General features: G+C 47.5%; 1 protein-coding gene across 1 annotated transcript; it reads left to right on the forward strand.

Annotated features, from left to right (window-relative positions):
* Positions 1-12,735: 12,735 nt before the first annotated feature.
* LOC129694485 (E3 ubiquitin-protein ligase TRIM41-like) lies at positions 12,736-16,506 on the forward strand. The gene is made up of 2 exons (XM_055631204.1): positions 12,736-14,877; positions 14,967-16,506. The coding sequence occupies exons 1-2, from the start codon at positions 14,470-14,472 to the stop codon at positions 15,309-15,311; spliced, it is 753 nt and encodes a 250-aa protein (XP_055487179.1). The 5' UTR covers positions 12,736-14,469; the 3' UTR covers positions 15,312-16,506.
* The last annotated feature ends 215 nt before the right edge of the window (positions 16,507-16,721 follow it).

Below are 16,721 nucleotides of genomic sequence, written 5' to 3' on the forward strand. Positions count from 1 at the left end.
CAGCCACCGTCGGCAGCAAGCAGTGCCTTTCAACTTCCAGCCACCGTCGGCAGCAAGCAGTGCCTTTCAACTTCAAAGCCACCGTCGGCAGCAAGCAGTGCCTTTCAACTTCCAGCCACCGTCGGCAGCAAGCAGTGCCTTTCAACTTCAAGCCACCGTCGGCAGCAAGCAGTGCCTTTCAACTTCCAGCCACCGTCGGCAGCAAGCAGTGCCTTTCAACTTCAAGCCACCGTCGGCAGCAAGCAGTGCCTTTCAACTTCCAGCCACCGTCGGCAGCAAGCAGTGCCTTTCAACTTCAAGCCACCGTCGGCAGCAAGCAGTGCCTTTCAACTTCCAGCCACCGTCGGCAGCAAGCAGTGCCTTTCAACTTCCAGCCACCGTCGGCAGCAAGCAGTGCCTTTCAACTTCCAGCCACCGTCGGCAGCAAGCAGTGCCTTTCAACTTCCAGCCACCGTCGGCAGCAAGCAGTGCCTTTCAACTTCCAGCCACCGTCGGCAGCAAGCAGTGCCTTTCAACTTCCAGCCACCGTCGGCAGCAAGCAGTGCCTTTCAACTTTCAAGCCACCGTCGGCAGCAAGCAGTGCCTTTCAACTTCCAGCCACCGTCGGCAGCAAGCAGTGCCTTTCAACTTCCAGCCACCATCGGTAGCAATAGTGCCTTTCAACTTCCAGCCACCGTCGGCAGCAAGCAGTGCCTTTCAACTTCAAGCCACCGTCGCAAGCAGTGCCTTTCAACTTCAAGCCACCGTCGGCAGCAAGCAGTGCCTTTCAACTTCAAGCCACCGTCGGCAGCAAGCAGTGCCTTTCAACTTCCAGCCACCGTCGGCAGCAATAGTGCCTTTCAACTTCCAGCCACCGTCGGCAGCAAGCAGTGCCTTTCAACTTCCAGCCACCGTCGGTAGCAATAGTGCCTTTCAACTTCCAGCCACCGTCGGCAGCAAGCAGTGCCTTTCAACCATAAGCCACCGTCGCAGCTAGCAGTGCCTTTCAACTTCAAGCCACCGTCGGCAGCAAGCAGTGCCTTTCAACTTCAAGCCACCGTCGGCAGCAAGCAGTGCCTTTCAACTTCCAGCCACCGTCGGCAGCAAGCAGTGCCTTTCAACTTCCAGCCACCGTCGGCAGCAAGCAGTGCCTTTCAACTTCAAGCCACCGTCGGCAGCAAGCAGTGCCTTTCAACTTCCAGCCACCGTCGCGGCAAGCAGTGCCTTTAAACTTCCAGCCACCGTCGCGGCAAGCAGTGCCTTTAAACTTCCAGTCACCGTCGGCAGCAAGCAGTGCCTTTCAACTTCAAGCTGTAGACTAGTGCATGTGCCTTTAACACAGTGAACTCACCACTATTAACCACGCCCCATATCACCAGTATAATTGTAACCTCCCCACCTCCAGATCGCTCACTAGCTCCGGTGACAGACCACGGACAGCTAGGGCAGGAATGTGTATGAATAGTAATGTGTGTGTTTGATAATAAAATAGTAGTGAAGACTTAGTGTGTTTCCACTCGTCTTTACACAAGCCACCATCGGCAGCAAGCAGTGCCTTTCAACTTCCAGCCACCGTCGGCAGCAAGCAGTGCCTATCAAAGATCGTATAGCGGAGCAAGATAGGCTACTCCTGCTAAATGCAATGGGCTGACGTGTAGTACGCTATGGAGGGGATCATGGACATTTATCCACGCCCATTTTAGCAACCTGAGCCTACCTGACCCGACCCGACTCGCACTGTAATCAATGTTGCGGGGCAACAGTTTGTGTGGGTCAGATTCATAAATCTGTCAGTTCAAACTTCTTGTCAAGAATAAAATTTGATTCTGGTAATTGTCTTTTTTAATATTTTTTAAATCATTCCTTTTTAAATGGCTCACAAGCCGTGTTTGAGTTGATTTTGTAGTAACCGGAACCGACCCGACTTGCAGGGTGATTGACAGGGGGGACTTTTTGTGCGTGATTATAGGGTTAGATTCATAATTCTGTTAGTTCATAATTCTGTTGAATAACACTCTCTCTCTCCCCGCTGCCCCGGACCCCACACTCCCTCTCCCCGCTGCCCCCCGCACTCTCTCTCCTCGCTGCCCCGGACACCACACTCTCTCTCCCCGCTGCCCCGGGCCCCGCACTCTCTCTCCCCGCTGCCCCGGGCCCCGCACTCTCTCTCCCCCCTGCCCCGGCCCCCACACTCTCTCTCCCCGCTGCCCCGGACCCCGCACTCCTTCTCCCCGCTGCCCCGCACTCTCTCTCGCCGCCGCCCCCGGGGCCCAGCACTCTCTCTCCCCGCTGCCCCGGGCCCCACACTCTCTCTCTCCGCTGCCCAGCACTCTCTCTCCCCGCTGCCCCGGACCCCGCACTCCTTCTCCCCGCTGCCCCGGGCCCCGCACTCTCTCTCCCCGCTGCCCCGCACTCCTTCTCCCCGCTGCGGATCCAATCTTTGGCCGGAAGCAAGAAGGCGGGAGCAAGAAAGCGGAGCAAGATGGCGGAGTCAGGTTGCTAAAATGTGTCCTATAATCACCCATGAATCCGCCCAAGAGCGTACCTCACGTTTGCGTGAGAGTAATCCATCTTGCTCTGCTATAGGATCTTTGGTGCCTATCAACTTCAAGCTGTAGACTAGTGCATGTGCCTTTAACACAGTGACCTCACCACTACTAACCACTCCCCATATCACCAGTATAATTGTGACCTCCCCACCTCAGATTCAGATTCAGATTCAATTTTAATTGTCATTGTCAGTGTACAGTACAGAGACAACGAAATGCATTTAGCATCTCCCTTGAAGAGCGACATAGCAAACGATTTGAATTAAAAAAATAAATAAATAAGTGTGTGTGGGGGGGGGGGGGGGGGGGGATTGGCAGTCACCGAGGTACGTTGTTTAGTAGAGTGACAGCCGCCGGAAAGAAGCTGTTCTTCGACCTGCTGGTTCGGCAACGGAGAGACCTGTAGCGCCTCCCGGATGGTAGGAGGGTAAACAGTCCATGGTTGGGGTGAGAGCAGTCCTTGGCGATGCTGAGCGCCCTCCGCAGACAGCGCTTGCTTTGGACAGACTCAATGGAGGGGAGCGTGGAACCGGTGATGCGTTGGGCAATTTTCACCACCCTCTGCAGCGCCTTCCGGTCGGAGACAGAGCAGTTGCCATACCATACTGTGATGCAGTTGGTAAGGATGCTCTCGATGGTGCAGCGGTAGAAGTTCACCAGGATCTGAGGAGACAGATGGACCTTCTTCAGTCTCCTCAGGAAGAAGAGACGCTGATGAGCCTTCTTGATCAGAGTAGAGGTATTGTGGGTCCAAGAGAGGTCATCGGAGATGTTGACTCCCAGGAACCTGAAGCTAGAAACACGTTCCACCTCCGTCCCGTTAATGTGGATGGGGGTGTGCGTGCCGCCTCTGGTCTTCCTGAAGTCTACAATGAGCTCCTTGGTCTTCTTGGAGTTAAGGGCCAGGTTGTTGTCAGCGCACCATGCTGCTAAGTGCTGGACCTCCTCTCTGTAGGCCAGCTCATCGTTGTTGCTGATGAGGCCAATCACCGTTGTATCATCTGCATACTTGATGATGGTGTTAGTACCATGTACAGGTGTGCAGTCATAGGTGAAGAGGGAGTAGAGGAGGGGGCTCAGCACACAGCCCTGAGGAACGCCGGTGTTCAGGGTGAGGGTTGAAGAGGTGTGCTTGTCTAACCTCACAGACTGGGGTCTGTTGGATAGAAAGTCCAGTATCCAGTTGCAGAGGGAGGGGTCGATGCCCAGGTTACCGAGTTTGGTGATCAGTTTTGATGGAATAATGGTGTTGAATGCTGAGCTGTAATCGATGAGCTCCAGATCGCTCTCTAGCTCCGGTGACAGACCACGGACAGCTAGGGCAGGAATGTATATGAATAATAATGTGTGTGTTTGATAATAAAATAGTAGTGAAGACTTAGTGTGTTTCCACTCGTCTTTACACAAGCCACCGTCGGCAGCAAGCAGTGCCTTTCAACTTCAAACCACCGTCGGCAGCAAGCAGTGCCTTTCAACGTCAAGCCACCATCGGCAGCAAGCGTGTGTGTGTGTGTGTGTATGAGTGTGTGTGTGTGTGTATGTGTGTGTGTGTGTGTGTGTGTGTGTGTGTGTGTGTGTGTGTGTGTGTGTGTGTGTGTGTGTGTGTGTGTGTGTGTGTGTGTGTGTGTGTGTGTGTGTGGGGGTGTGTGTGTGTGTGTGTGTGTGTGGGGGCGTGCGTGTGTGTGTTTGTGTGTGTGTGTGTGTGTGTGTGATTGAGTGTGTGTGTGTGTGTGTGGGAATGAGGCTGAGTGTATGCGTATGTATGAGTCTGTGTATATGTATGTCTGTGTATATATGAGTCTTTGTGTGTGTATATGGGGCTGTGTGTGTATATGATTCTGCGTGTCTGTGTGTGTGTGAGGCTGTGTGTGTCTGTGTCTGCGTGTGAGTGGCTGTGAGGTAGAGTGTGTGTGTGATCAACAAATAACAAATAGTACAAATAATATAATCTTCGTAGTTCATAGCTTATTTGTTATATTGAATAGCCTGATGGCTGTCAGGAAGAAGCTGTTCCTCAATTTGGATGGCACAGTTTTCAGTTTGCAAAAGTCGGTCCCGACACCAGAACTGTCAGTCATTGCGCAAGCCGTGAGTCAGTCAGTCCGTCCAAGGGCCATGAGTTAATCCCAAGGCAGTGAGCGAGTCCAGCGGCCATGAGTAAGTCGCTCACCGCCCCCCACTGACATCCCCACCTAAAGACGCTGCCCTGGCTATAGGATGCTCTCCCTCCTGAAGCCGCCCTCATCCATTCATCAGCCATGAGAGCCCCCGCCTGAAGCCGTCCCCCTCCCTCTGCTGCAGGACGTTTGCCAGCCCCCACCACACCCCAACAGCCCCGCCTCAAAAAAATGTTTTGCACAAATTCTTCAGTGAGTCCAGAGGTTTGCGAATTACAACAAAACTATGGAATTCTCTAATTTTCCTCAAAAAGAAATGGAAGGATGCACCTTGATGATGATAATCCAGAATTGCTGCAGGAATTGCTAAACGATGGAACTGAACAACAGCAATTTGTTGAGGAGAATGGGTCTTTGCTGAATGCAGAGCAGAGAGCAGTGTATGCACTCAATTTAACAGAAGGTGAAGACATTCCCCTTCAGCAGACCTAATTCTCCATTCAATCAAGTTTTGCTATGTCGATCCATAAAGCACAAGGACAAACAATGCAGAAGGTGTTGATCTACCGTAACAAACCGTATTTCAGCATGGAAAACCATATGTGTCTTTTAGCCGAGGAAAGATGAAGGGAAATGTCAAAGTTTTCCTGAAGGATGGAACATCGACCAAGAATGTTGTCATTAAAAGCGTGCTTCTTTGAATGATGACTTCTGAGATAAATTCTCAGATATTCTTGGTTCCAATTTGACCGCATAATCTCGCTATATTTAAATTGTCTCTTTTTGTCAGCAAAGAGACATAAAGACGTAGTGCGCAGCAACAAGAGATAGAACAAGAAATAACTTAATAATTCTCATCTATAACAGTTAAATTGTTCGTATATTTCAAGTCATTCACATTTTAAACTTTAATAAATCATTTTTCCACTTTTCATGCCGGCGTGTTCTTCATCACAATGGGAAGCTAATGGGCAGGAATGGCTGCTCTGTGGGAGAGCCACTAAGAGTGCATGGGGGGAGGTTATGGTGAGATGGAGATGGAGATTCAAACGTAGAAACATTGTAACATATAAAATAGGTGCTGGAGTAGGTCATTTGGCCCTTCAAGCAAACATTGCCATTAATTTGATCATGGCTAATCATCCAAAATTAGTACACTGTTCCTGCTTTCTCCCCCATATCTCGTTATTGTATTAACCCTGAGAGCTTTATCTAACCCTCTCTTGAACGCGCCCAGTGATTGGCCTCTACTGCCTTCGGTGGCAGAGAATACCACACAACTCTCCGGGTGAAAAAGATCTCCCTCGTCTCAGTCCTATATGACCTACCCCCTATTTTTAAACTGTGACCCCTGGTTCTGGATTCCCCCAACATCGGGATTTTTTTTTCCTGCATCCAGCCTGCCCAATTCGCGAAAAAGATATATGTTTCTGTAAGATATCCTCTCATCCTTCTAAATTCCAGTGAATATTAGCCCAGTCGATCCATTCTCGATCACCCGTACACCAACACTATCCTCTACACTAGGGACGATTTTTTTTAACCAATGTTAGTCTCATCTCAAACAGACTAACCATTAGAACTGAGATAAGGAAACACTTTTTCACTCAGAGAGTTGAGAATTTGTGGAATTCTCTGCCACAGAAGACAATGGAGGCCGATCCATTGGGTGCATTCAAAATAGAGTGAGATAGAGCTCTTCGGGCTAGAAAAATCAAGGGACATGGGGAGAGGGCGGGAACGGGGCACTGATTGTGGATGATCGTGGCCACGCTTTGTGTTCCACGTCAGTGAGGTCTGTATTTTAGCGGATTACAGCCAAAAACAAAGGATTTCACTATCCCTGGGTACATGTGACAATAATTTAATCATTGAGTTGAATTCAAGTTTGCACATGAGACTCGTAAACAAAATTATAGTGTGTAGAAAGGAACTGTAGATGCCGGTTTAAACCGAAGACAAAATGCTGGAGTAACTCAGCGGGCCAAGCTTCATCTCTGGAGAGATGGAATGGATGACGTTTCGGGTCGAGACACTTCTTCATTACAGTGTCTGGTATTGAAGTGATGTTATTGTGCAGACTAACATAATGAACAATTCACGATATGAAACATTGATGTATTTAATTTAAGGGAATTAAATTTACCCGAAGCTTATAGGGTGATTTCACCAAAGGTCAAATGAGCGTAGATCCCCCCTCACGTGACCGAAAACTTTAAGTGGAGGACATCTCTCAGTTTGGTACATGTAAGTGAATGGGGAAACACGCACTTTCCCACCCGTTAAAAACATGGAAAACGGCTGATTTTTGAGCTGAAATTTCCTGTGCTAGTCGGGGTGACCGTGAAGCACAGCGACCTAAATTTTCAGGCAAAAAAAAAGATAGAAAGTGAGGTAATTACAAGAGGGAACTGAAGGTGGAAAGTGGCGGAAGTGAACAGCTGACAATTGCCGTGGTGATTTTAAGATCCAAAATATCGGGAATTATCGCGTTTGCTCGCTGAATTTCATCAAAACTAAGGCATTATTAACTTACTTTTGATGAAATTCAGCGAGCAAACGCGATAATTCCCGATATTTTGGATCTTAAAATCACCACGGCAATTGTCAGCTGTTCACTTCCGCCGCTTTCTACCTTCAGTTCCCTCTTGTAATTACCTCACTTTCTATCTTTTTTTTTGCCTGAAAATTTAGGTTGCTGTGCTTCACGGTCAGCCCGACTTGCACAGAAAATTTCAGCTCAAAAATCGGCCGTTTTCCATGTTTTTAACGGGTGGGAAAGTGCGTGTTTCCCCATTCACTTACATGTACCAAACTGAGAGATGTCCTCCAGTTAAAAATTTTCGGTCACGTGAGGGGGGATCTACGCTCATTTGACCTTTGGTGAAATCACCCTATATTAAATTACATCCACTTTCTGGTCAGGGATGTGATTGACGGGGCTGAGCTCCGCCTCCCCTCAGCCGGGCCCCGCCCCTTTCATTGATTGTTCCGCCGCGTTTCGCGCCCGAAACCCCATTGACCGCGGGTTCAGCAGCAGCCGCGGCGGCTCCACAGCTCCGGGCTCCCCCGGGTCCTAAAGCCCGTATACACGTGGTTGTCCAGTCTCGCTAACCTTATGTGGTAGCTTGTTTCATATACCCATGACTGTCTGTGTGGAAATATTGTTCCTGAGGTTCCGATTAAATCTACCACCTCTCACCTCAAAGCTGTGTCCTCTAGTTCTCGATTCCACTACTCCGGGTAAAAGACTGTGCATTCACCCTATCCATTCGTCTATCCATTACCCCTATTTGTGCATAGGAAATGGAATATCCGCTCCAAGATCGAGTACGTACAGCAACAAACCCCTAACATTTACACAATGTCCTCGCATATCTTTCAGGAGACCGCAAAGTGTTTTTCCGGTGTAAATCTCTTTGAAGTGCAGCCACGAATTGGCAACTGAAATGCAGGCAGGGAGATACACAACAGACTTTAAAAGCAAGCTATACAGTGCAACGCAATTTGGGTTTGAGGTAAAGGTGGGTTAAGAAGGTTCAACTGTTGGGTATACATGCAGGAGTAGCAAGATGGATTCAACAGTGGCTGAATGGGAGAAGCCAAAGGGTAATGGTGGATGGTTGTTTGTCGGATTGGAGGCAGGTGACTACTGGGGTGCCTCAGGGATCGGTGTTGGGTCCTTTGTTGTTTGTCATGTACATGAATGATCTGGATGAAGGTGTGGTAAATTGGATTAGTAAGTATGCAGATGCTACCAAGATAGGGGGTGTTGTGGATAATGAAGAGGATTTCCAAAGTCTACAGAGTGATTTAGGCCATTTGGAAGAATGGGCTGAAAGATGGCAGATGGAGTTTAATGCTGACAAATGTGAGGTGCTACACCTTGGCAGGCCAAATCAAAATAGGACGTACATGGTAAATGGTAGGGAATTGAAGAATACAGTTGAACAGAGGGATCTGGGAATAACCGTGCACAGTTCCTTGAAGGTGGAATTTCATATAGATAGGGTGGTAAAGAAAGCTTTTGGTATGCTAGCCTTTATAAATCAGAGCATTGAGTATAGAAGCTGGGATGTAACGTTAAAATTGTACAAGGCATTGGTGAGACCAAATCTGGAGTATGGTGTACAATTTTGGTCGCCCAATTATAGGAAGGATGTCAACAAAATAGCGAGAGTACAGAGGAGATTTACTAGAATGTTGCCTGGGTTTCAACAACTAAGTTACAGAGAAAGGTTGAATAAGTTAGGTCTTTATTCTCTGGAGCGCAGAAGGTTAAGGGGGGGACTTGATAGAGGTCTTTAAAATGATGAGAGGGATAGACAGAGTTGATGTGGATCAGCTTTTCCCTTTGAGCATAGGGAATATTCAAACAAGATGACATGACTTCAGAAATAAGGGACAGAAGTTTAGGGGTAACATGAGGGGGAACTTCTTTACTCAGAGAGTGGTAGCGGTGTGGAATGAGCTTCCAGTGGAAGTGGTGGAGGCAGGTTCGTTGGTATCACTTAAAAATAAATTGGATAAGCATATGGATGAGAAGGGAATGGAGGGTTATGGTATGAGTGCAGGCAGGTGGGACTAAGGGAAAAAAAGTTGTTCGGCACGGACTTGTAGGGCCGAGATGGCCTGTTTCCGTGCTGTAATTGTTATATGGTTATATGGTTATAAGTATAGTCCGAGGGTCACCAAAGGGATAGTCGTTCAGCACAGCTGTCTCGTTGTGGCAGGAGTATTCAGTTGCCTGATAACAGCTGGGAAGAAATTGCCCCTGAATCTGGAGGTGTGCTTCTTACTAGTGTCTTGTACAGTTGTATTAAATCCAGTATTTCATACCCTCACAGGACCCAGCAAATGTGCCAAACGCCTTCGTCACCACCCTGCCCATCCCTGGTGCAATTTTCATTGTGTGTCTGCATTCCAATGTCTCTCTAGTCTGCTAAAAACAACATAGGGCGTAACTTTTACTGTGTATAATCTGCCCTGGCATGTTTTACCAACGCATCACTTCTATCAAAGATAAATAAATTAGCCTTTAATCCGCCCATAGACCCAGTTCATGAAAATCGTGTTCCTTCCCAGATAAATGGATTCACTCTGCAAAATGTCACCATAGAAACATAGAAATATTGAAACATAGAAAATAGGTGCAGGAGTAGGTCATTCGGCCCTTCGAGCGAGAACCGCCATTTAATTTGATCACATCTGAACATCCAAAATCAGTACCCTGTTCCTGCTTCTCCCCCATATCCCTTGATTCCGTTAACTCTAAGAGCCATATCTATCTCTCTCTTGAATACACCCAGTGAATTGGCCTCCACTGCCTTCAGTGACAGTGATTTTCAGATTCACAACTGTCTGGGTGAAAAAGCTCTCCCTCATCACAGTCCTATATAATAATAATAATACATTTTATTTGTATAGCGCTTTTCAAGGACTCAAAGTTGCTTTACATGGTGAGTCAAGAACAAAACAAAATAGAGCAGTAAGACAGAGATGCAAAGGGGAGGGGGACATGGGACTAAGGGTATGCAGAGGTGAAGAGATGGGTCTTGACGCGGGACTGGAAAATGGTGAGGGACTCAGAAGTTCGGATCAATTGTGGGAGGGAGTTCCAGATAGATAGATATGCCATTTATTGTCGCTATACATGTACAATGAAATTAAAAGCTGCTCGTACTCAGTGCATACATATAATTTAGTACAAAAAACAGAAAACAAAAACAAAAGGGAGAAGGGGGGGTGGGGGGTAGGTGCATAATTCTGCAGTGCTATATACATATATACAGATGGAAGTCCGGGTGTTGGGCTGTGAAGTCAGTGCATGTGTGAATTTGAATTAAGAGTAGTTATAATTTTCGGAAAACAACTATTCCTGAGTATTTGTCCTGGATTTGATGCACCTATAGCGCCTTCCAGAGGGCAGCAGGTCGAACAGTCCAAACGCAGGATGGGAGCTGTCTTTGATGATATTCTTTGCCCTGCTAAGGCAGCGGGAGGTGTAGATATCCATCAGGGAGGGGAGAGGGCAACCAATGATCTTCTGTGCTGTCCTAGTTACCCTCTGAAGCCTCTCCCTGTCTGCCATGGTGCAGCTGCCATACCATGCTGTAATGCAGTATGTCAGCAGGCTCTCGATGGACGAGCGGTAGAAGGTCAGCAGCAGGTTAGAGTCCAGGTTGTGCTTCCTGAGGACCCTCAGGAAGTGCAGCCGCTGCTGAGCCTTCTTGATGACCGCTGTTGTGTTGTCTGTCCAGGAGATATCAGCAGCGATATGGATGCTGAGAAACCAGAAGGTGTTGACCCTCTCCACACACTCGCCGTTGATGTGTAGGGGGAATAAGTCGGTGCTGTGCCTCCTGAAGTCGACAATGAGCTCTTTTGTTTTCCTGGTGTTCAGAGCCAGATTGTTTTCTGAGCACCAGGTTGTCAACTTCAGGACTTCCTCTCTGTAGGCTGCCTCATCTCCCTTTGAAATAAGTCCAACTACAGTAGTGTCGTCAGCAAATTTGACGATGCCTGGGAGCTGCCCTGGAGAAGGCTCTGTCTCCAAAAGTGCAGAGGTTGGATTTCAGAATGGAGAGGAGACTGGCTGATGTGGATCTGAGGGACCGTGAGGGTTGGTAGGGGGAGAGAAGGTCAGTGAGATCAGGGGGGGCCAAGTGGTTGAGGGCTTTGTAGGTGAGGACCAGGATTTTGTAGATGATCCAGTGGGAAATGGGAAGCCAGTGAAGTTCTTTGAGGACTGGGGTGATGTGGTGCCAGGATTTGGTGTGGGTAATGAGTCGAGCTGCTGCATTCTGGACCAGTTGGAGTCGGTTGATGTTGCTGGAATTAATGCCAAAAAGAGAGTTACAGTAGGCCAGTCGGGAGGAGATGAAGGCATGGATGAGTCTTTCAGCAGTGGGGGGTGTGAGAGAGGGTCTGATTTTGGCAATGTTGCGGAGGTGAAAAAATGATGTTTTGACAACATGGCGGATGTGAGGCTCAAGGGAAAGGGTTGAGTCAAAGATCACGCCAAGGTTGCAGGCCTGAGGAGATGGGGAGACAGTGGTGCCGTCAATAGTGAGAGTGGGGTTGTTAATTTTGGTGAGTGTTGATTTGGAGCCAATGAGGAGAAATTCTGTTTTGTTACTGTTTAATTTAAGGAAGTTGAGTTGCATCCAAGATTTGATGGCTGACAGGCAGGAGTTGATATGGGAGAGAGGGGGGTGGTGGGGGGGACTTGGTGCTGAGATAGATCAGGGGGGTCATCAGCATAGCAATGGAAGTCCAGTTTGAGGTGACGGAGTATATGACCAAGGGGGAGGATGTAGATGATGAAGAGGAGGGGGCCGAGTACGGAGCCTTGGGGAACGCCTTGAGTGACAGTGGCTGTAGCAGAGGTGTGGTTATGGAGAGAGATGAAGTGGGATCTGTTGGAAAGGTAGGAACGGAGCCAGCTGAGTGCAGAACCTTCAATGCCAAGGTATTTAAGTCTGGTAAGCAGGATGTTATGGTTCACTGTATCGAAGGCTCCACTCAGGTCGAGGAGGATGAGGATATTGAGGGAACCAGTGTCAGCAGAGGTGAGGAGGTCGTTGAGGACTTTGAGGAGAGCAGTTTCTGTGCTATGGATGGGGGCAAAATCCAGATTGAAGGGGTTCGAATAGGTTATACGCGAGAAGGTGGGAATGCAGCTGTGAGGCGACGATACGTTCCAGGGTTTTTGAAAGAAAAGGGAGGTTTGAGATTGGGCGATAGTTAATGAGAGAGGTATATGACCTACCCCTTAATTTTAAACTGTGACCCCTGGTTCTGGATTCCCCTAACATCTGGACCATTTTTCCTGCATCCAGCCTGTCCAAACCGCAAAAAAATTATATTTTTCTACAAGATCCCATCTCATCCTTCTAAATTCCAGGGGGGGGGGGGGGGGGGGGGGGGGGGGGAGGGTCGGGAAACCCCTTTTTTCAACTCTTACCTTGCCGGAGATGTGATTATTTTCCGGATCATCTCTCCGGTCGCTCTGCGGCCTAACATCATGGAGCAGGCGGCCCTGATTATGATAATGGCTCGATTGTAATCATGCATTGTCTTTCCGCTGAATGGAGTACACGCAACAAAAGCTTTTCACTCTAGCAGATTTTAAAACCAAGCTCTAAAGTCCATACAGTTTGGGATTTATTTCATTTAAACACTGAAAGCACCAAGGCACGAAATTGGAATAAACAAAACGTTTCTATTAGGTTCTTGTGCGTTTTATTGGTCGTGCGAATTGTTACATTAAACAAATCGCATGCTTGTATAACTTCAAAAGAGTAGTACATGGTTTAAACATATGTAGCACGTTAAGAAGGTTAGTACCAATTTCATGCACGCAACCTCGTTCAGTTCAGTTCGCAGCAGTGCCACTTCCAACTGATGCCAAGATGTCTAAATGTTTAAAAGGGAACTGCAGATGCGGGAAAAATCGAAGGTAGAGAAACGTCTGGGGCAGAGAGAATGAACAGATTCCGATGCTGGAGGCCGGCATCGACGTGGGAGCAGTGGCGGTGACTGAGACACAATTCGGCATGGCGAGAGAAACGAACAGGGGAGACCGCAAGAGCTACCCGGTTGTCTAACTTGAGTAATACATTGTGCTATTATTTTTTTTTTATCAACCATGAGTTAATACAATACTGTTCTTAATAAACAAAACGTAACCTTCTTATTAAGAAAATAATGTAAGTAGCTGATCAATTTCTCAGGATGTAGATGTCGCTGCAAGACCAGCATTTATTGCACATCACTAGTTGCCCTCTGAGTAGATCGCTCGGCCATTTCCCAGGGCATTTGATCTTCAACCACTTTGAGCGAGTTGGATCTTAAACACAATAAGAGTGTTGCGGTCATCGTTTTTCAGACCGTTTATTAGTTTCAAGCATTTGAGATGATTAACTGTATTTAAAGTTGGGGAAATACTTAAAATTGTGTCCCTGGATTGTGCTACTGGATTCCTCGTTCGATAACAAAATCGCTGCCTCGCCACCGCACCCCAACCTCCAGTTGATGCCTCGAGTTCACCAGTTCCTATTGGATTGTGGCCCTTGAGTTAAAGCCGGCTTTATTCCCGTCATGATCTTACACATCTCTATAAGATCACCCCTCATCCTACTGCGTTCCGGGGTATAAGGTCCCAGTCTGCCCAACCTGTACCTCTAGTGAGGCCCTCGGGCCCAGGCAACATCATCATAAATATTGTCTACACCCTTTCCAATTTATCCACATTCTTCATACAGCAGAGTGAACAAAACCACACATATTACTCCAAGCTGACCATCCCTAATATGAAATGATGCCCGGTTTCTCCAAATATAACCACATAACAATTACAGCACGGAAACAGGCCATCTCGGCCCTACAAGTCCGTGCCGAACAATTATAGATGCACCTGAAGACTGGAGCGGAAGGGACGAGTGTCCTGATGTGGATTAAAATATGTTAATTCCATCCTGATCCCGGGCTGTGAACGGAGATGCGGGCGGCGGGTTCTACTGCCCAACAGATGCAACAGATGCCGCCTCAGTTACACCTCCTTAGCGCTGGTCCCTGTCCCTTTCTGTCCTGTTTTAGATAATCCCAGGGCACTCTCTCCGCTTTTGTCTATATTCAGGCCGGTTGAATGTCTAACTGACCCCTCCCTCGTGTGAGATTAGTTGGGAGTGGCCAGGACACTGAACACTGAACACCAAAGATCTTTTGGCGGATCTTTGTCGAACACCTGCAGCCAAATATCATTCATTCCCCGAGACGCCTGCGTGCGCAGTGGAAAACACTTTGAACCAGGAAGTGCCGGAATGGCTGCGAAAGACCCGGTCGAGAGCTGGACCGAGGAGGTAGTTTGTTCCATCTGCCAGAATATCTTCACCGATCCGGTTATACTGGAGTGTGGGCACAACTTCTGCCGCTCCTGTATCACACAGAGTTGGGACAGGGAGGGGAGAAACCACTGCCCGGAATGTAGAGAGGAGTTTACAGGCCGCTCCCTCACGGTGAATCGGGCCATGGTTAGACTGTCTGAGAAAGCTCGAGCACTGAGCCCGAATCTCACAGCGAAGAAAAGTAAACTTCAGTGCGAGAAACATCAGAAAGAACTGCAGCTGTTTTGTAAAACCGACAAGAAAATGATCTGTTTGATTTGCGCGTCTGCGCTGGAACACACGACTCACAGCTTCGAGCCGATAGAAGCTGTTGAAATCTACAAGGTAAAAACAAATTAATTTTGATCACATAATTGTCTAATCTTTTCTTTATTGTCTGACATTTTTATTCTCTGATCTGAACCCAACCCCAGGATCAGGCGAAATCCTCTTTCAAATCACTCACAGAAAAAACATCAGAGATCCAGAAAATGGAACAGAAACAGAAAGAGAGCATTTCTGGAGTTCAGGTGAGGCTGTGTACTATCGATGTAATTATTCGGAGTACGTTTGATCCATGTGATGCGTGTAATAAATGGGCAACTCTATACAGCTCAGTAGTAGAGGACCCAAGCAGTCAAGGACTTTACTCCCTGGAACTCAGTAATCTGAAGAATGGTCTATTGCAGGTGTATAATATTATGAAGCGTAATGATAGGGTGGATGCTCAGTCTTTTACCCTTAGTAGGGCGATCGAGAATGTGAGGGCATTGGTTTAAGGTGAGATGGAAAAGATGTAACACAAACATGAAGGGCAACTTTTGTAGTGGGTATATGGAACGAGCTGCCGGAGGAGGCAGTTGAGTCAGGTACCATAACAACATCTGCCGGAGGAGGTAGTTGAGTCAGGTACCATAACAACATCTAAAATATATTTGAACAAGTTTGTGGCGAGAAAAGTTTTAGAATTATCTGGGCCAAATGCAGACAGGTGGAAATTGCGCAGTTGGGGCATCTTGGTCAGTATCTAACAGCTACTGAGGGAGTGCAGCATTGATTCTTGCCATTGAGGGTGTGCAGCGTAGGTAAATTCCCAGGATTATATGTTGAGAGAATGGAGCGACTGGGCTTGTATACTCTAGGATTTAGAAGGATGAGAGGGCATCTTATTGAAACATATAAGACTAAAAGGGCAAAAATCAAAAAGGGGCCACTTTTCAACATAATTGTATAAGGGGTAAGAGTGTTGTAAAAGCAAGCATGAAGGCTTTGTGTCTCAATGCAAGGAGCATTCGTAATAAGGCGAATGAGTAGAATGTGCAGATAGCTATTAATGATTATGATATAGTTTGGATCACAGACACATGGCTACAGAGTGACCAAGGCTGGGAGCAGAATATCCAGGGATATTCAATATTCAGTAGGGATAGACAGAAAGGAAAAGGAGGTGGGGTAGCGTTGCTGGTTAGAGAGGAGATTAACGCAATAGAAAGGAAGAACATTAACTTGGAGGATGTGGAATCGATATGGGTAGAGCTGCGAAACACTAAGGGGCAGAAAACGCTAGTGGGAGTTGTGTACAGGCCACTTAACAGTAGTAGTGAAGTTGGGGATGGCATCAAAGAGGAAATTAGAAATGCGTGCAACAAAGGTAAAACAGTTATAATGGGTGACTTCAATCTACATATAGATTGGGTGAATCAAATTGGCAGGGGTGCTGAGGAAGAGGATTTCTTGGAATGTATGCGGGATAGTTTTCTAAACCAACATGTAGAGGAACCAACGAGAGAGCAGGCTATTCTAGACTGGGTATTGAGTAATGAGGAAGGGTTAGTTTGTTAACTGTCTTGTCAGATTCAGATTCAGATTCAATTTTAATTGTCATTGTCAGTGTACAGTACAGAGACAACGAAATGCATTTAGCATCTCCCTTGAAGAGCAACATAGCAAACGATTTGAATAAAAAAAATAATAAGTGTCCGGGGGTGGGGGGGGGGTTGGTGATTGGCAGTCACTGAGGTACGTTGTTTAGTAGAGTGACAGCCGCCGGAAAGAAGCTGTTCCTCGACCTGCTGGTTCGGCAACGGAGAGACCTGTAGCGCCTCCCGGATGGTAGGAGGGTAAACAGTCCATGGTTGGGGTGAGCAGTCCTTGGCGATGCTGAGCGCCCTCCGCAGACAGCGCTTGCT

This window comes from Leucoraja erinacea, unplaced genomic scaffold, assembly GCF_028641065.1.
Source record: "Leucoraja erinacea ecotype New England unplaced genomic scaffold, Leri_hhj_1 Leri_687S, whole genome shotgun sequence".
Taxonomy (NCBI): Eukaryota; Metazoa; Chordata; class Chondrichthyes; order Rajiformes; family Rajidae; genus Leucoraja; species Leucoraja erinaceus.

Bases quoted from the DNA above. Each gene is read 5' to 3' on its own strand.
- LOC129694485 (XM_055631204.1), top strand. From the start codon at position 14,470: ATGGCTGCGAAAGACCCGGTCGAGAGCTGGACCGAGGAGGTAGTTTGT. The intron at 14,878-14,966 runs GTAAAAACAAAT...ACCCAACCCCAG, and splicing joins AAGCTGTTGAAATCTACAAG to GATCAGGCGAAATCCTCTTT.